At 41.2% G+C, this 19,470-nt stretch overlaps 2 protein-coding genes and 1 pseudogene across 3 annotated transcripts; all 3 read right to left on the bottom strand.

The window, feature by feature from the left end:
- Positions 1-730: 730 nt before the first annotated feature.
- Positions 731-9,685, bottom strand: LOC143571548 (rhodanese-like domain-containing protein 4, chloroplastic; annotated as a pseudogene). Its single transcript, XR_013142114.1, has 16 exons — positions 9,596-9,685; positions 8,351-8,418; positions 8,193-8,273; positions 7,226-7,310; positions 6,630-6,727; positions 6,446-6,533; positions 6,042-6,369; positions 5,728-5,973; positions 3,941-4,521; positions 2,546-2,648; positions 2,383-2,469; positions 2,248-2,322; positions 2,093-2,167; positions 1,839-1,919; positions 1,057-1,350; positions 731-942 (listed from the first exon to the last, which is right to left on the bottom strand). The product of XR_013142114.1 is annotated as a rhodanese-like domain-containing protein 4, chloroplastic (transcript).
- A 3,246-nt stretch (positions 9,686-12,931) lies between these two features.
- On the bottom strand, positions 12,932-13,369 carry LOC143571547 (uncharacterized). Its single transcript, XM_077056943.1, has one exon. The coding sequence runs from the start codon at positions 13,367-13,369 to the stop codon at positions 12,932-12,934; it is 438 nt and encodes a 145-aa protein (XP_076913058.1).
- A 544-nt stretch (positions 13,370-13,913) lies between these two features.
- On the bottom strand, positions 13,914-14,462 carry LOC143571546 (uncharacterized). The gene has a single exon (XM_077056942.1). It carries the CDS (start codon positions 14,460-14,462, stop codon positions 13,914-13,916), a length of 549 nt encoding a protein of 182 aa, XP_076913057.1.
- Between the last annotated feature and the right edge of the window lie 5,008 nt (positions 14,463-19,470).

Raw genomic sequence — 19,470 nt, 5'->3', positions numbered from 1 at the left:
TCCTTTCTCTCATACATCATTTCTTACTTTATGTAATTGTCAAGTAATGTGACCTAAGAATATTATATATTTGATTGTTATAATATAGTAGCATGTGTTATATTTTGTACACCATCCATCAAACAAACTTCTTACAAAACATACTTATACTTATATGATACTAGTTTTTATCCTTCGTATTACGGGGTTATTTTATATTATTTGTTTATAATATTTATTTATTTTTGAATTTTTATCTTTTTTTATTGTATGAAAGTTAATAATATACTTATGGTTTGATGATAAATTGTTTCACAAATAAATAAGATGTTATAACCCGGTTTGAAAGCCATATGGGTTTGATTAGACCAAAAACCCGTTTATTTTTTTTACTACAAATTGGTTTTTTAGTTATAATAATATATATCTTTTTTTAAATAAATCATATATTAATTTTTAGTATATCCTTACTTTATAGGATTATTATATCAAATATTTAGTGGGATTAGTTTTTAATTTAATGAGATGTTATAACCCGTTTAAGAAATATATGGGTTTGATAAGACCCATACCCGTGAATTCAGGTCAAATGCGAAGCCTCCATTTAAAAATCAAGCAAATCTGGTGACTCCAAAAAAGGGGGAGCGACCACATCGCGACACCTAGGATTTTTGGGTTTTCGTTTATATATATTATAGATATGTAATCATACAACCCAACCATTCATTTGAACAACACAAGATTTGGCATATTATTATTATTATTTAAAACCATCACTGCAGCAACTCTACTAACTGAATCCAAAATGTATACAAGCAGATGTCAATAAATATACATATATAGAATGCCATTAACAGCTTAATTAGGCTCTGCAGATGACCACTTCAAGAATTTGAACTCGAAATTATGCAAAAAACTATGGCTTGACGGGCTAGGCGAGGATGGAGGTTTCAGATTAGGATCCTGAAAATAATAATAAATAAAAACTATTAAAAATAAAACTTCAACTCTATCAAGATGATGATAAAAATCATAATATTTGTTGCTTGAAACATGTCTGGTTTTTAGAGAACTTACATAAGGGTATGGTGAAAGTGGGCGTGACGGTTTTGGAACTGCTTCTTCTTTCACTTCTATCTTAGGGACCGCGTTGACTTCTACTGGTGTTGCTGCTACCGCTTGTACCTCCAATGCTGGTGCCGATGCTTCTGCTTGTACCTCTGGTGCTGCTGGTGGTGCTTCTGCTTGGACCTCTGGTGCTGGTGCTGGTGGGATGGAGTTAGTGGGCTCCACAACTGCGTCTTCGGTAAGCTTTGTTGGTGCAGGAAGGGCATTGAATGTCACGGGTGGTAGAAGCGCTTTCCCAATGTCCTGAGTTTTCAAAACAATTTAGCACTAACATTCAAAACCAAATATTCGCCCAGCTTGCGGTGCTCGCATATAATGTATATATGTGTGAACCCTCGGGTGGGCAAAAGTAAAATTGCACTAATTTTAACGTTATTTTACTAATCTCGTGAAAATAACGTTAAAAGTGGCAGAAGGTTAATCAGGCATCATGTGGTGGCGTTGATAGCCGAAAAACAATGGTACATGCACCAATCAGCCGGTGTCCCGATGATTGAGTGCTATGTGCCTTATGTCCAAGGCTTGATGCAAAACTACTATCGAGCCGGGGGTCTCATCGGAAGCAGCCTCTCTATCCCTATGGGGTAGGGGTAAGGCTGTCTACATCTTACCCTCCTCAGACCCTACCATAGCTTGGCTATTGGTGGGATATACTGAGTACGATGATGATGATGATGATGATGATGATGATGATTCAAAACCAAATATAATATATACATGGTTTTAGGCACCTTGATGTCATCTAGGATCTCTTTAGGCCCGATTTTTCCGCTCACGAATTCACTAACTTCTTTAAAAGTTCGTTCTCGATCCTGCCATGGAAAATACATAAGCGAATATTTAAACCAACCGATCAAAAAAGAATTTCTCAAGAATCTTGCTTTCCACTACTCTATTATGATGATCACCTTCATGTTGGTTTTGAGAAATAGTAGATAAGCAAAAAATATTATTAGTCAATACATGCAATGAAATAAAAGAGGACCTCTGCATATAGTAGCTTCTTGCTGACAAGTTGCACCAATGCAGCCGAACCCAACACCTCGAGTATAGTTTCAACCTGAACACGATGACAATGCATTTAAGAATCCAAAACAGAAAAAAAAAAAAAAAAAAAAAAAGGTTTTTGAAGATCCTAACCTCCGTAAATGCCAACAAACTTAGTCCAGCAGCTGCGGCGATGCAAAAAATTAAAGTTATCGCTTCAGAACCCTCCTGCATTCCTAATACTATAACTGAAATAACAAAACTGTGCATTAATATGGAGATACATACACCAAGAATGCCATCAACTGCATCATTTAGACTGCTTAAGTCTAATGAGAAGGATTTTTTGGGTAATATCCACGGAAGACCGCTGTTCTGTACAAACCATGAAAGGTGTGAGAAAAAATAACAAAAACACATTGGAGGAGAGATGCATTTAACATTAACAAACCATCCATCCACGCGAGCCTTCTGCACCGTCTTTTATCGCATAAGCAGCTTTGAATCCGTTTACTGTCACCAACTCCGCCACAAGTTCAGAGCTCCCGTCGAATCTATATATTTTACATGTTACTTAAAAACATCTTTTTAAATGTATATAAAAATGTATTAACTTGAGAAGCTTACAAATAACTAGAGTAATTATGCTATCACTACAGTAATTATTATAACTATATTTTTTTCTTAGGGTAATTACTTTACATCATTTTACTCTACTTCAGGCTGCAACATAATAATAATTACTCTAGTTATTTGTGCGTTTAGAGCTCCTGTCGAATCTATACATTTAATGTGTTACTTTAAAAACTCATTTCCCGACCGATAAACAAACACAAAGTAAACGACTAACTCTCGTTTATATTAATCAGAAAATATAATTTCAAAACTGATTACAACTTTCAAACCCTAACTCGGTTTGACTCTTGATGAACCCGAACTTGGTTGCATCTTGTGTGTGCCTCTAGATGAACCCTAACTCGGTTGCATCTCACACGTTCTCTGATGTCTAACCATGACTCGCTTTACATAGACTAACCTAAGTTGCTAGCAAGACATTACCAATTATAATTACAAAACAATTAGGAAACAAATTGTAATTTGGAAACATAACCAGCTATGGTCGACTTGTCAATATTGTTTCCTCAAGTTCACCGACTTATGACTTTGAGTCCGAAATTACGTCCAACAAAAACACCTTCTTTCATCATCATCGTACTCAGTATATCCCACCAATAGCAAAGCTATGGTAGGGTCTGAGGAGGGTAAGATGTAGACAGCCTTACCTCTACCCCATAAGGATAGAGAGGCTGCTTCCGGTGAGACCCCCGGCTCGATAGTAGTTTTGCATCAAGCCTTGGACATAAGGCACATAGCACTCAATCATCGGGACACCGGCTGATCGGTGCATGTACCCTTGTCTTTCGGCTATCAACGCCACTACATGATGCCTGATTAACCGTCCGTCACTTTTAACGTTATTTTCACGAGATTAGTAAAATAACGTCAAAATTAGTGCAATTTCACTTTTGCCCACCCGAGGGTTCACACATATATACATCATATGTGCGCACCGCAAGCAGGGCTTTAAAAAACACCTTCTTTAAAAGTATATAAAAAGCTATTAGAATCAAATACAAACAGCTCTTAACGTAAGAAGAGTACAAATAAGTAGAGTACTTATACTAACACTATAAACAATGAGATTAATTATGCAAACACTACAGTTTTTTAACTAGAGTAATTATTATTATTATTAGTCTACTTCAAAACTGTATAAACTATATTTGTATGTTTCGCAGGTAAATTTCATTTGTATCGGATCCTACACTATAATAAGATGGCTTACTTGTCCAAAATAAACAATGTGGTGTTTTCAGGCTCTTTGAACTTCAAAGCCAGTTTCTTCAAGAACCCTTGTTTATCATCACCATTGTAAGCAACCGTCACCGGCTTCTTCTTCAACCCCCTAACATCCGGACTCCCAACCGCCCGAATATCCGAACCAGCCCTGATATCTAGCAACTGAGCATTCCCATCATCACCCAATTTCTCATAAGCAGTTCTTGCAGTCTCCACCCTCCATGGCTTACTACTCTTTCCAAACACTTGTGACAAGATTGTCGGCGGCTGCAGCGGCTACCACCAGAGGGTTCTCGACGCCGAAATTGATTAGCCTGTTAATGGCACCACCGATATCGGCATCGGGTGCCGAAAATGAGGATTCGGAGGCGGTGGTGGACTGGCTAAGTGCTTCTTCATATGTAAGTGCTTTGGCAAAAGCAGAATTGAAGACAGATGATGATATCAACACTAAACTAGTGCCATTGAGTTGGGGTTTAGAGAGTTTGAGGTGTGGCAAAGAGAGAGATGAGTGCTTTTTGGGTTCTTGTTTAAGAACAGATATGGGTTTCAAGACAACAGATAATTCTGGGAATAAAGAAAGAAAGAAAGAAAGAAACAAGTTAGTTAGTTTAGTTAATGAATTCTGGGTTCAGTTGTTGTTAAGGGTGGGAGATCAGATGTTGAGGTGGAATGAAATTTGAGAAACCAACCAGTGGTTGAGTAACATGTGGCAAGGGAGGTTTGATGATCATGTTTTGGGTTTTGTGTGGTGGAGAAATGGAGTGAGGCTTCTGACAGTGTGTTGGTAGGAAAAAGACAATAATGTAATAGAATGAAACTTCAAGTAGTTTTAAGAAAAAATGAAAAATTATTATATAGAAGATAAATATAAAATTATATAGTAATTATAATTCCTCTAAATGAATAGTATCATGTTTAACCTTTTTTTAATGCCTTTTAGAGAGATAATTTAGTATGACATTAAAGATAGCTGAAACATATAATATTTTTAGCATGACCACACAAATCAAGCCTAGTGAATAACCATTTAGCAACCTCTAAGTAAACATCAAAATAGTTGAAGTGTCAAAATGTATTTTGGTTTAATTTTTATATTTTAGAAAATATATGATAAAATGCTCAAGGGTATTTTCTTAAATCTTAAGATTTTTTTTTTTTTTTTTTTTAATTATCTAGTACAATAATATAGTTGTGAAGTACAATGATAGATCTGGTACAATAGTATACTTGCTTACAAAGTACAAGTGAAAACTTGTGTTGTACATATATAGAACCTAGCAGCATTGTTTGTATGCTAATTAGTAAATAGGAGAGGGTTTCTCTTATATGTTTATGTCTAACAGTTTTAACACTCCACATGATGATAATAAACAGGAACAAAACTGTAACTGGAATGCACAAATTCATGGTGATTTTTCTATGTAATGTGAAGAATGGCATTTAGAATATAAGTTTTGCAGTCAATATCTTGTGATTGAAGCCCAAACAAAAGCTTTAAAAGCTGGAAAGCAATATTTTTTTTTTTTTTTTTGGCTTGCCTCTCAACCAATCCACATGTAAGATGAATTTAGAAGTCAAAACCGCCAATTAATTGTAATGATGATTTTGATTCAAAAGAAATTGTTCTAAATTCCCAGACTTCCAAACAAAATCACTTGACTTTATACTAGATAAAACATACAACTAGTACTAGAATGAAATTTGATGATACATTTTGTAAACTAGAATATATTAAAAGAAAATCAAAATACAAAAAAGAGAATTAGAGAAGATGGAAGAAATAATCTAAACCTTGACCGATTTCCCAGATGGAAATGGCAGCACCCCACGAGCGAGCTTCATCCAACCGCATTTTAATGGACGAAAGTGACGGGTAGAACACCACGTGTTGATCATTATCATCTGTCGAATACAAGAAGAAATGCTCTCCACTTTTCTCATCCCATTTCAACTCAGGCTTATGCTTCTCCAACAAAGAAAGATAGTCTCTCCCGAGAATAGCCCCACCGCCGCCACCTGCAAAAAACTAAGCTATTCATTTTATTATTCTGATAAACAATTAAGCAATTATAAACTCAAATTACCTCCTTTAAGAACATAGTCATTCCCATAAAAGTTTATGCCTAAAAATATTTTATGAGCCAGGTTTTGAGATCCATCCGGTAGGAGCAGCTGCATTGTAGAGCGGATCCACTTCAGCGGTGCATTTGGACCCGGATTTTGAGGATTTGAAAAGTCATAAGTCATCAAGGAGTAACCATCCACGGCATCACTCAAGCTTTGCAGATCTCGAGGCCCAAAATCATACCCCTGAAGCCTATCGGAATGAGGTGGACCGATAACATATACTAGTTGCAGGCTCCTCTCATTTGAGTGCATGGCTTGTCCCAATTTTTTAATGAACTGCAGTGCCTGGTTTATGGAAACACGTTCTCGCTACAATATCTAAACCGGTACTGATTGCGGAGATATCTAGTTAGAGGTTTACCAGATTGCGCATGTGTGGATCATGCAAGACACCGTATGCAGCCCATCGTGACCAATATTCTAGTACAATGCCATCAAAATCCATCTCCCTATCCAGTCAAAAACATAAAACAATGGTTGTAAGATGCCTTCATACTATCTAGACGAAATCAACGAAACTGTATCAGCAAGAAGATGCTACTTACTTGCATTCAGCTATTATAAGGCTAATCACTTTGTTCCTCTTTGTCTTCTCTTTTAGCAGACCCATAGGAATAGCTTCAAGTACAATTCTAGGTAAAACCTGTTAATATTGAAGCAAGAGAATGATAGAAAAAATTAATCTGCATTCATTTTATATCGAAAAGAAACCAAATCTATCACTAAAGAATATATGTGGCCAGTTAACTATTTGGCATATCAATCAGTAAATAAAAGAATGCTAATTTTGAGCAACCTACAGCTACCGACATCTATATTTATATATTAGCTTATAAATGGTGCAAGAAAGCGTCTCTTAACACTTTAACGCAAACATAAGACACGTCTAACTGAAAAAGAATTCGTTTAATTTTCTAAAGTCAAAGTGCAGCTCTTCTCCGAATGGATGGGGTCAGAAGCATAAACGTATGATACAATTTCAATGTATAAATTTGCTTGTACATTGATGCTTCTTTCATTTAATGTTTGAATTTCTAGCAATCAAATTATTTGCAAAAATAAAAAAGAAAAGAAAAAAGAAAGAAAGAAAAAAAGACAATTCATTTGACTGAAAACGGTTAAATAGGTGAGTTGACTGTACCAGAGCATGTCCCCTCATTCTGAGATCTGAAATCCATCCTTTATCAACATTATGTCTTCCTTCCAGAACAAACTCAGCCCCATGACTACATTAGCAGGCCAAAAAATAGTGAAAAAAGGGTAATAATATAATACAGAAGCAAGCACACACAATATCACCATACACCATTATTATAATAGACTACTACAGCAGCATGATGTTATAAGTTAACAAACTGAAGTTAGCCAACCAAACTAGTTTTATAAACGATAACCATACATACTTTTCAGGCACCGTCCTCTATATTTTGGAAACTTGAAAAACTAATCTACATCGTGTTTTTAACTGCTAAGCCAGTTTCTTTTTCTTTTTCAAAAAGTGTCGTTCTCTTTAATGATAGTATGCAGGTACATAAGTGGTAGCCTTCTTTTATATGCAGAAAAAACATTATTATTATGGTTAATACTACTTTTTACATGTATTGTACACTTATCTTTGTTTATTTAAGATCATTGAAATTAGGCCTCCCTGCACTTATAGCTTGTTCTAGGAGTGAGCAATAACCAAACAGAAAACCGACAAAACCGAACAGAAAATAACCGATAACCGAATTAACCAAAAAGCGGTTATCGGTTGTTTTTGGTACCCTCGGTTAACTGAACCGAACCATTTGTACTTTCATATGTATTTCTAGCTTTTATATCTCCATGTCATGTATTTATGCATCAATTTCATGTATTTCTAAGTAAAAATGTTAGCCCAAATTTGATTTTGGTTATTAACCGAAAACCAATTTGTGAATTTGATTTGAGGCTATTAACCGAAGCGTGCAGACCCCTATCTCTGTTGATTGGTTGAAAGATATACTACTAGTAAATTTGTTGAATCAGCATTCAGCTGTAAAGTTATTTAGTTAAACGAGTGAGAGAGAGAGAAGAACAAAGATCCTACTGATTGAAGATGAATATGATAGGCGCTAGTAGGTTACCTTTTTAGATGATACCAGACAGGTGATATGTGAGTAAACTTAGAGTTGAACTCCTTTGCCATTTCATACCCCTTTGAGTTCCTGCTTCAGCAAAACAAATATATCTACATTAAACAGTTTGTAAACGGTAATTGAAAGCAAGTGTTAGTTAGTGTTACCATGGTATAATGTAAGCGAGCACGGGGTTGGGAAAATTTCGACTTGATGATGCATTGTTTGCATGTTCCTGAAAATGAAGTACTGAAAGTTGCAACACTTGTGTTGTTCATGTAAGGTATGACAAAGGACAGAGGAAATAATAATAGTGTGGTTTAAGTTTATATATATATATCATCATCATCATCGTACTCAGTATATCCCACCAATAGCAAAGCTATGGTAGGGTCTGAGGAGGGTAAGATGTAGACAGCCTTACCTCTACCCCATAGGGATAGAGAGGCTGCTTCCGGTGAGACCCCCGGCTCGATAGTAGTTTTGCATCAAGCCTTGGACATAAGGCACATAGAACTCAATCATCGGCTGATCGGTGCATGTACCCTTGTCTTTCGGCTATCAACGCCACCACATGATGCCTGATTAACCTTCCGCTATTTTTAACGTTATTTTCACGAGTTTAGTAAAATAACGTCAAAATTAGTGCAATTTCACTTTTGCCCACCCGAGGGTTCACACATATATACATTATATGCGCGCACCGCAAGCAGGGCTTTAAGTTTGTGTATATATATATATATATATAAGGGATATAAATAAGCAAGGATTAGACTATCTAAATTGGTGGCTAACAAACTGAAAATGAGCCTAATGGAAACCAGAGGTGCACAAAACCCAAAACTGAAAAGTCAAAACCGGTTGTTTTGGATTCAGAACCAAAAATAATAATACTAAAAAACATAGAATAGAATAGATACATACAGTGAGGATTTGTTGGTAAGCATTCGTTACTATACGCTGCTGCTGCTGGTGGTGGTATAAGTATAGAGATATGGCAACAGGACAGACGATTAATACTAATACTAATACTACGCCGCCGTCTGACTTCACCTTCACCTTCACCGGTTGACCGCCGATCCGACTCCCCCCGCCTTCGTTTTCGCCTCATTCCCGACCGACCGACCGACCTTTATTTTATTATTATTATTACAACTGAATGAAAACCCCACCCACCTTACCTTTGATTACTGTTCGGACATCGTTATGAATTTAGAAAGAAGACAATCAAGGAGGATTGATATATTTCAGACTGATTATTATTACAAGTTTTGTTATTTTTTTCCTCCCTGTGCTTCAGCTTCTTTATATAAGATTTCTGAGAACTTTCTTTACCCTTCTTCTCTTTGACCATGCCCTTGACCGACGGATTTCTCTCTTCACCGCCGAACTTACAGAGGGTCCTCTTTTACCTGCTGGTCTCTTCTTTTCTCCTTCATGCATGCGTGTGGCGGTGGTGTCTGACTTACACAGTGATCACCTTCCAGATTATTCCCGCTCATTTAAATGTCTGGACTGGGCTTGGGCCTCTTTGTTTAATGTGCTATACTTTTGTTTATGGGCTATTCATCTTTGATCTGGGCTTATTTGGATGTCACCTCTTCAAGTCCCCCAGTCCATTAACCTTATTACTTATGATAAGGTTAGTGGACTTGTAATCTTTTACTTCCTGCTTCCTTTTCTTGGGCCAACCGATCTCTTGGGCCTGCAATCTCTTTTCGGCCTCTTCATTTAGGCGGCAAAAAACCTCACCATTCCCCAAGAAGCTATCAAATCAATTTAAATCAGTCTTTCCTTCATTATTGCCCCTCACCCACTTTCTCACCCTTAGCATTTCTTCTTCGTTTCTCCGGTGACCCTCCATCTCCTTCCCTGTCGTTCCAACCTTTCTTTATGCCAGGTTAGTTTCCATTTTCCCTTTATCATGAGTCGTGAGGGTGTGTCTGTTATCACTTCTAAACTTACTCAAGAAAGGATGCTTATTTTATGTTCTCGGTATCGCATCCTTGTGTATCTATCACCTGTTCTTCCTGAACCACATGAAACCGCTTTAAGCCGTCCCGATCCCATAACTATTTACACCAAAAACCTAGAATTTGCCAACGTTCGTTATCCTCTTACTAATTTCCAGACTGCCTTATTGAAATATTATCGTCTGGCCTTTTCTCAAGTACATCCCTTGGGTTTTTTACGAGTGACACATTTCGAGATGGCTTGTCGTGCTTTGGATGGGTTGGCCACGGTGTCGTTGTTTCGTAGGTTTTATCGGCTAAAGTGTGATGGTGACTGGTTCACCTTTGAACGGCGTCCAGCTGGCAAAAATCCTCCTTGTTATTCGTACATGCCCACTGGGTTTTACCCTCGAGAGTGGAAGAATAGCTTTTTTTCCGTTTCTCCGAACTTCGCGCCTGGCCTGAATCGTCGTCGTTTGTCTTCCTCTGCTATTAATGATCCCACTCCAAGCTCTCCTACAAGCCAAGAAGACCTGTACAAGCAGTTGATTGAAAATAAAACTGAGGCGGCCACTTTTCCTGAACCCTTGCTGTGCATGGCTGGGTTGAGCCAGATATGGTCTGATCCGTCAACCCGTACAGCCATACTTAAGGGTGGGCGAGGTCATTCATCGCGTCTCTCCCCTGCATTATTGCTATTGTTGTTCATATGCCTGTTTATTGTTTCTCATTGTCATCTTTGTGTTGTTTTTGCATAATTGAGCCTGATGAAGGGTCCTCTGAAAGCTGCCGCGTTTGTGACTCTTCATGTGCCCCCAACTTATAGCTCGGATGTGAGTACTCCGGCCAGCTCAGCATCGTTAGAAGTGGCTACCCCTGATGAGGGCCCTCTCCCGATTGTCGAAGATACCCCTAAAAGGAAAAACCCCTTAATGGAGAAGTACAACACTTCCGTGAAAGAGAGGCTCCGGAATGCCAAGCGTCCTTATCTGGGCAAATCTTCAACTTCTTCCCTTGCCCCTGTGTCGTCTCATGAAATTGTTGATTTGGAAGGGGATTTCTCTTTTCCTGTGGTTACTCAAACTGAAAAAGGTGTAGAGGGTGGTTCCTCCAAAGGACCCGAAGCTGACCCCAAAGGCAAACAAGTTCAGTTGTCAGATGATCCTCCTATCAATTCCCCTTCTTTCGGTCCCGATAGGTCTCATGGTCAAGAGATATTCGTCCCCAAGTGGAATGTTGTCGTAGGGTCTTGCATTAATACTCCCGAACAGGCTCATGATTATTTGACTGAAGCTGTCCCTCCGGCTGACTATGACCACATACAATCTTTGTCTATTAACTCCCTTGTAGGCGAGTTTGGCACTTATTTGTATCGGACTATGGCTCTGGGGACGGCCACACGTCAAGCTGTGATCGATGCCGATCATATTCTTCGTGAGAACCAAGAGGAAATAGCTGGGTTAAAACGTGCTGCTGAGAAAGACAAGCAAAGAATCCAACATCTTCGTCAAAAGGTCGTCCTGGCTGACGAGAGGATCTTGGAGCTGTCCAGTGTGGAAACGGCCTTGAACGTGTCGAAGGATGAAATTGCATCTCTGACTGCTGAGCTTGCGGTCTCCCGTGCTCATGTAGCCGATCTTGAGTCGAAAAATGCTTCATTACAGGGGGACCAGCAGAAGATCGTTGAGGTATGTTTGATTTCTCTTTCTCTTACTTTTTTCCAGGTTTTTCAAACTCTGAATCTCTCTCTCTCTCTCTCTCTCTCTCTCTCTCTCTTTTAGCTGGAAACTTCTCTCGGTCATGAAAAAGCGAAGTATGAGTCCCTCAAGGGGGAGGTTGAGGCCACTAGAACTGAACAGGAGCAGGTTGTTGTAAAGTTACAAGACGAGGTGAAGGCCATTCGTGAGGATCGTGCGTGGATGGTGAAAGAAGGTTTCGGGATGGTCTATGAGAGGGCTCGCTCTTGCCGTGAGACTGACAAAGTTCGTGACACACTAAATCGAGCCCTTTTTTCTTTCGGCTCTCAACACGGGCTCAAAGATGGGTATGACCATAGTGCTTAGGGGATCCCGATACTTGCTGTTCCCTCGTACTCTAGTACTGCAGAGGCTGAAGCGGAGGCAACCTATCGCGCCTATAATACTCACGTTCCTCCTATCTTGAACCAGTTGTCTGCTGATCCCAACATTTCGACTGATGATATCAAAGCATTGTCTTCTGTGGTTGATCCTGCTTCCCCACTCCCGTGATGGTTTATGTTTCTCTTTAATGGTTACCTTCTTTTGTGAACTGTTTTATTTTGGAAACTTATATCTACCTCTCCGAGGTTGAAACTGTTTTAATATTGTAGCCGTTTGAGGCAGTGTAAGACTTGATGATAATTAGGTATTATGTTTTGAAATGTTATGATCTGGGTTTCTTTTCCCTTGGTATGGCTTTTTGTATTCGCTTGGTTAACCGGTTTTGAGCCTATCAACGAGGCCTTCCTTATGTCCTTTGTCATAAAGGATGTGTTTTATGAGCTCATATGTTCTCACGGGGAGAATGTGTTAAAGTATTGCTTACACATGTATATCAAGGTGTTTATCGAAAAGATTCATTACTTAATATGTCATTTTACAACACACAAAGTTACAAAAAAGAACTTTTATCGTCCGGTTGCCATATGTTGATGCCCTCACGGAGAGGTTATTTTCGAAATGCTCAAGTTCTCTTATGAGCCACGTGGTTGTAGAGATGTTACCAAAAAACCTTCCGGGCCATACCATCGTGCGCTCCATAGGCCCCTTGTTGGGTTCAAGCATAATATTTCCTAAGTTGCATAGAGTTCCAAGTGCGTGGAACCTCTTCCCCCGTGTGGTATGCCAGTTTATACGACCCTTTTTCCCCGGCCCAAATAACTTGGTACGGTCCTTCCCATCGGGGACCTAATTTCCCTTGGTCCTCTTGTCTGCTCGCCTCATTTTCTCGCAACACCAAATCTCCCACTTTAAACTTGACCTCTCTAACTCGGGCATTGTAATACTTCTCCATCTTTTTCTTATACTCGATCTCCCGCCGAGCTGCCATTTCTCTCCTTTCTTCTGCCAAGTTTAAGTTTATCCGGAGGTCTTGCTCGTTATCTTGTTCTGTCATGACCACCCACCCAGTTGGGAGGCCGATCTCTACGGGTATCATAGCTTCTGTTCCATACGTTAGGCTGAAAGGGGTCTCTCCGTTGCTTGTCTTTGGCATGGTCTAGTGAGCCCACAAGACATGGGGTAATTCATCCACCCATGAGTTTCTCTGCCGGCCCAGGCGATTCTTGATCCCTTCAACAATGCTCCGGTTAGCCCTCTCAACTTGTCCGTTTGCCTGGGGATGGGCGACAGATGTGAATATTTGTCTGATTCTCAACTGTTCACACCAATCTTTGAACACGCCCCCAGCGAATTGCTTGTCGTTGTCGCTGACTATAGAGTGAGGCAATCCGAATCGGCAAACAATGTTTTCCCAGACAAACCTTTTTACTTGCTGCCCTGTGATGGTCACGAGGGGTTTCGCTTCAACCCATTTCGTGAAATAGTCAATGGCAACCACTAGGAACTTCGCTCTTCCCGTCCCCTTGAGGAAGGGTCCAACCAGGACTATTCCCCATTTCTGGAAAGGCCACGACGAGCTGACTGGTATGAGATTCAGTTTAGGTTGTAGCGTGATGGGGGCGTATATCTGGCAACTATCGCACCGTTGTATCTCCTTCAAAGCACTTAAAAACATTGATGGCCAGTAGTAACAGCCCTCATGGCTCGCGTTGCCACCATCTTGGCCCCATGTGCATCCCACAAATACCCTCATGTATCTCTCGTATTACATATTCGGCCTCAGTTGGGCCTATGCACTTCAAGGAAGGACCCAGATACGATTTCCTGTAGAGACCTCCTTCAATCATCTCGTATTGTAGAGCTCGTACTCGCAATCTGCGTGCCTCCTTCTTGTCTTCCGGTAATATTCCCTTTCCCAAGTATTGCATAAACGGGGTCATCCAATTATCCCCAGGTGTCTCCACGCATGACACCTCAACTTCCATTATGGACGGTGCACGGAGTGTTTCGACTTTTACATCTTTTGCTAAATGATCAAAAGCGACAGAAGCTAACTTGCTTAAAGCGTCCGCCTTCTTGTTTTGGCTCCGGGGAACATGTAGAACCTCGGCTCCTTCGAAACCCTTCAGTTCTTTGACTTTTTCCAAGTATTTTATCATCTTTGGGTCTTTGGATTCATACTCTCCTTTTACTTGGTTAGCCACTAAAAATGAGTCGACATGAGCCTGGACACGCCTGACCTTCATTTTATGAGACATCCTTAGGCCTGCCTAAAGTGCCTCATATTCGGCCTCATTGTTGGTGCTGGGGAAGTCTAGTCGGATGGCGTAGGTTAGCTCGATACCCTCGGGACTTATAAGGATCAATCCAGCCCCGCTACCATCTTCATTAGAGGCTCCAGTTGGGTTGGTCCGAGCTCTTTAGCGTCTCCTAGGATGATTCCTTTTCAGGTTCTTCCTGACTGGGGTCTTCTTCGCACTCTCCTGGCAAACTCTCAGTGATGAGGTCTGCCAACACTTGTCCCTTAAAAGTTGTTCGGGGCTTGTACTCGATGCTGTGATCCCCTAATTCGATTGCCCATTTGGGTAACCTTCTTGACACTTCCGGCTTGGTGAGCACTTGTTGTAAAGGTTTGTCAGTCAATACCCTTATCTTGTGGGCTTGGAAATATCGCCTTAACTTTCGGTCTGTATAAATGAGCGATAGTACTAGTCTTTCGATGGGAGAATACATCTCCTCGGGGCCCTTGGGTGTGCGACTGACAAAATAGATGGGTATTTGCGCTTCCCCTCTTTCTACCATGAGCACCGAACTAATGGTGCGGCTGGTCTGATATAAGTAAAGTATCAGCGTTTCCCCTGGTTGAGGTGACACGATCAAAGGGAGTTCACACAAGTGCATCTTTAAATCTTGAAAGGCTCTGTCGGCTTCCGTATCCCAACAAAATTTCTTCTTCTTGAGGCTTCTTCTCAAAACAGCCATAAAAGGGCGCGTCCTCTCAGCGATTCGGGATAGGAAACGATTGAGGGCTACTAATCTCCCATTTAATCTCTGCACCTCTTTGATACTCTTGGGAGGATTCATCTGTAGCAACACCTCCACCTTTTCTGGTTGGCCCTTATCCCCTCCTTGGTCACTAATACCCCCAAGAATTTCCCTTCAACTCCAAAAGCACATTTCCTTGGGTTGAGCTTCATATTTGCCCCCCTTAACGTCCGGAAGGTTTCATTAATATCCTCCAACATCCTATCCTCGTCGGTACTTTTTATGACTAGGTCGTCCACATAAATCTCCACGTTTCTTCCCCGTTGCTGATCAAACAGTTGATCCATGAATCGTTGGTACGTGGCTCCAGCATTCTTCAGCCCGAAAGGCATCTTGGTGTAGCAAAAGGTTCCCTCATTGGTATAGAAAGTCGTCTTCTCCTCATCTTTTTGACTCATCTGGATTTGGTGATACTCTTTATATGCGTCTAGAAAACATCTCAATGAGAAACGTGCTAAAGATTCAATCTTCTTCTCGACTTCGGGCAGGGGATAGGAATCTTTGGGGCACGCTTTATTCAAATCTTTAAAGTCCACGCACATTCTCCAGTTGCCATCTGATTTGGCTATCATCACCGGGTTTGATATCCAACGAGGATATTTGACCTTCCGAACTATCCCAGCCTGCAGTAACTTCTTCGTTTCCTCCAACACTGCCTGACTCTTCTGGGGACCCAGGCTTCTTTTCTTTTGTTTAGCGGGTTCCATCCAGTGGAACTCGTCAAGGCTATGATGTACAAGGTTTCTGGGGACCCCGGTTATATCTCCGTGACTCCATGCAAAAACGTCTGCATTTCGTAACAACATCTCCTTGAGTCCAGCCTTCCCCCGGTCAGACAATTGAGCTCCAATCCTGACTGTTTGCTCGGGGTAGTCCCCATTCAGGTTCCATTCTTCAATTCCCTTGGGGACTTTTTTAGGTTTACTACCCATACCGATGATAGCAACGATTTCAGCCGACGATTTAATGGTGGCAACCCCCTTGGGGGTCGGAAGCCTCAAACATCCATGTACCGTTGACACCACGGCTCGTAAAGCTTTCATACCTGGCATCCCCAGAATAACATTGTATTTAGAGGGTGGGGCCCGTACCACGGAAAATCTGAGGTTTATCGTTCGTGTTCTTTCCCCATCTCTTAGCGTCAGGGGTAGCGTGAGGGAGCCTAAGGGCTCCACTACCTCTCCCGAGAATCCCATCAGTGGACATACATCTTCCTCCAGCCTGCTTCTGATTTCTCTTTGGAGTCGGACAAAGCAATGCACGTACATTACTTCTACCCCGCTTCCTCCGTCCACATGCACCCGGGCTATTCGATGTCCCGATATACTGGCGGATACATTGAGTGGCATTTCTCGGGCCTCCCCTTCGTCTATTCCAGGGAAAGTGAGGGGTGTTTTCAGCCATACCGAGTGAGCGGCCCAAAGTTCCATTCTCCCCCTCTTGGCATTCATCCTATGTTCTTCCCCATCCTCTTCCCTTTGCCTGACCATGTTAACGTAGTGTTTGTCGTCCCCTTCTTCTTTGACTTGGGCTGGAGATTCCCGGGAAGGCGGTGGGAGTTGTCCCGATTTTAGAGCCATTTCCCATAACCTCTTCAATTGCACGCAGTTTTCGGCGGTGTGTCCCGTACTCTTGTGATAGTTACAATACCCCGTCGGGTTGGGCTTGTATGCTTGTTTGAATGGACTAGCCCCCTTAGCGGGGTATTTGGCCTTATCTGCCAAAAGGATGTCTCCGGGCGTCGGAGGACGTCTCTCCTCATATGTCGGTCTGTATCGGATTCCTTCGGGTCGGGCGTTAGTCGCGAACCTCGCTTGTCGGTCTGAGGGCGAGTAGGAAATTGTTGCTGGGGGTCGGTATGGGGAGAACCGGACCTTATCGGGAGGGAACCTTCTCTTGCTGGGACTCATTCCTCCCCCAAACTTACCCCCATTGCTCGCCTTGGGGACAACCCTTTTAGTTTCTCATTCTCGCAGCTTCGTCCCCGTATCTTTTCCTCTGACAAAAGCTCTTACCCGGTCCATGAGCTGGTCAAAGGTGGTGGGGAAATCTTCCCCCAATTTCTCTGTGAGCTGAGAGAACCTTACTCCATTGATGAAACCGCTAATCTTCATGACCTCCGGGACGCCTTTGATGTTCATACTTTCAGTGACGTACCTTTCTATAAATTGCTCCACCTTTTCGTCATATTTTCTTCTTATGTGCAAAATCTCATTGGGATTCTTTAATGCTTTCCTTTGCTGACTGAAGTTTCGCAGGAACTTCTCTCTTAATTCTTCATAACTGTCAATGCTTCCTGGCTCCAGGATATCGAACCAGATCCCCCCCCCCCCGTCAGAGTTTGCGGGAACATGAGGCACCACGCGGGCATAGACCACCTGCTCACCATCCCCGCTCCTCTGAAGGCGTGCAGGTGATCCTCTGGGTCTTGTGTTCCGTCGTATTTGTCTACTGTGGTGGGGTATCGCAGCTTCGGGGGCAAGGTCGCTTCTGCGATACGTCTGGTGAACTTCGACATATCGGACGTATCCGAGGGTCGATATGGTGTATCAAGTCCCCCTGGTGGTTCTTTTTCCTTTCCCTTGGCCTCGGCCAAAAGGGTCACCAGCGATTCCAGCAGGTCTCCCGACTCTTTTTCCTTGAGTATCGCTTATTTCCCCGCATAAGGGGTTTCGAACAACTAGCGAGCTTTAACCGACATGAGTTTCTCTTTTCGCTCTTGTTCGTCCAGGCATGCCTTGAGCTTGTCTCTATGTGCTCGGATGAACTCGGGGGTTATCTTCCACCCCTCTTTGAGATTCTCTCCATCTTCTATTCTCCTCTCAGGGCTCTTCTCTCTTTCGGTTACATCTTCAATTGACACGGGCCCCCCATCTTCATTGGTCTCCTTTTCGGCTTGTTGCACCGTACTTCCGTCACCTCCCAGCGTGAGGATTGTACTTCCTTCTTCTGGTCCTAGGAAAAGCGTAGCTGGTGTTCCGTCTGAGTCAGGACCAGCCATTCTTTCTGACTTGAGTTGCAAAAACCTTCAATAAAGAAGGTCCCACAGATGGCGCCAATGTTCGGACCCTAGTTGAATCGTGATGACGTACATGGATCGTTATGAATTTAGAAAGAATGTAAAGAAGACAATCAAGGAGGATGATATATTTCAGACCGATTATTATTACAAGTTTTGTTAATTTTTTTCCTCCTTGTGCTTCAGCTTCTTTATATAAGATTTCTGAGAACCTCTCTTTACCCTTCTTCTCTTTGACCGTGCCCTTGACCGACGGATTTCTCTCTTCACCGCCGAACTTACAGAGGGTCCTCTTTTACCTGCTGGTCTCTTCCTTTCTCCTTCATGCATGCGTGTGGCGGTGGTGTCTGACTTGCACAGTGATCACCTTTTTCTTCTACCCAGATTATTCCCGCTCATTTAAATGTCTGGACTGGGCTTGGGCCTCTTTGTTTAATGGGCTATACTTTTGTTTATGGGCTATTCATCTTTGGGCTGGGCTTATTTGGAAGTCACTTCTTCAATTACTCCTTCAAATCGGATATACATGTTTTCACTTCATATTGTGTTTGTGTTGTTTGCAATATTGTTTCGAGGAGTTATTTTAGTACATGTGTTTTGGCCAACTACGCAACTTTAGTATTTATTCTTTATTTTATGCAAATGGCTACCTCAGTTTTAAAAACTTTTTTCTAACCCCGTCTATTTTTTCCGTTAAGTTAGGGATAATTTGATAACTTCGTTATTTTCTTTGTTTTTTTCTTTTATTTTTAACGCTTATATCTTGTAAACCCTAAATCCCCAAATCATAACATCAAAATCCAAATCCTAAATCCCCAAATATCATAAAAATTCAAACCCTATGATGATATGGAGAAAGGGTTTGGGGATTTAGGATTTGGATTTTGATGTTATGATTTGTGGATTTTGTGTTTACAAGATATAAGGGTTTAGAAGAAAAGAAAATAACAAAGAAAATAACGAAGTTATCAAATTATCCCTAACTTAACGGAAAGAATAGACGATGTTAGAAAAAAAGTACTAAAAATGCAAGTTTTTTAAAACTGAGGTAGCCATTTGCACAAAATAAAGAATAGATATTAAAGTTGCGTATTTGACCAAACCACGGGTACTAAAATGGCATTTAACTCTTGTTTAGACCTACCAACTTTTACATTAATTAAAAGCCCCCAAAAATTCTGCTTCAAATT

This window comes from Bidens hawaiensis, unplaced genomic scaffold (genome assembly GCF_021521415.1).
Source record: "Bidens hawaiensis isolate Kalapana, Puna unplaced genomic scaffold, B.hawaiensis_p1.1 tig00025392_1, whole genome shotgun sequence".
In the NCBI taxonomy this organism is placed as follows: Eukaryota; Viridiplantae; Streptophyta; class Magnoliopsida; order Asterales; family Asteraceae; genus Bidens; species Bidens hawaiensis.
The sequence above is the reverse complement of the archived record's forward strand: the minus strand, read 5'-3'. Positions and strand labels throughout refer to the sequence as shown.

What these genes read in the sequence shown, in the direction of transcription:
- LOC143571546 (XM_077056942.1), bottom strand. Translation starts at nt 14,462, where the DNA reads ATGAAGGTCAGGCGTGTCCAGGCTCATGTCGACTCATTTTTAGTGGCT.
- LOC143571547 (XM_077056943.1), bottom strand. Translation starts at nt 13,369, where the DNA reads ATGCCAAAGACAAGCAACGGAGAGACCCCTTTCAGCCTAACGTATGGA.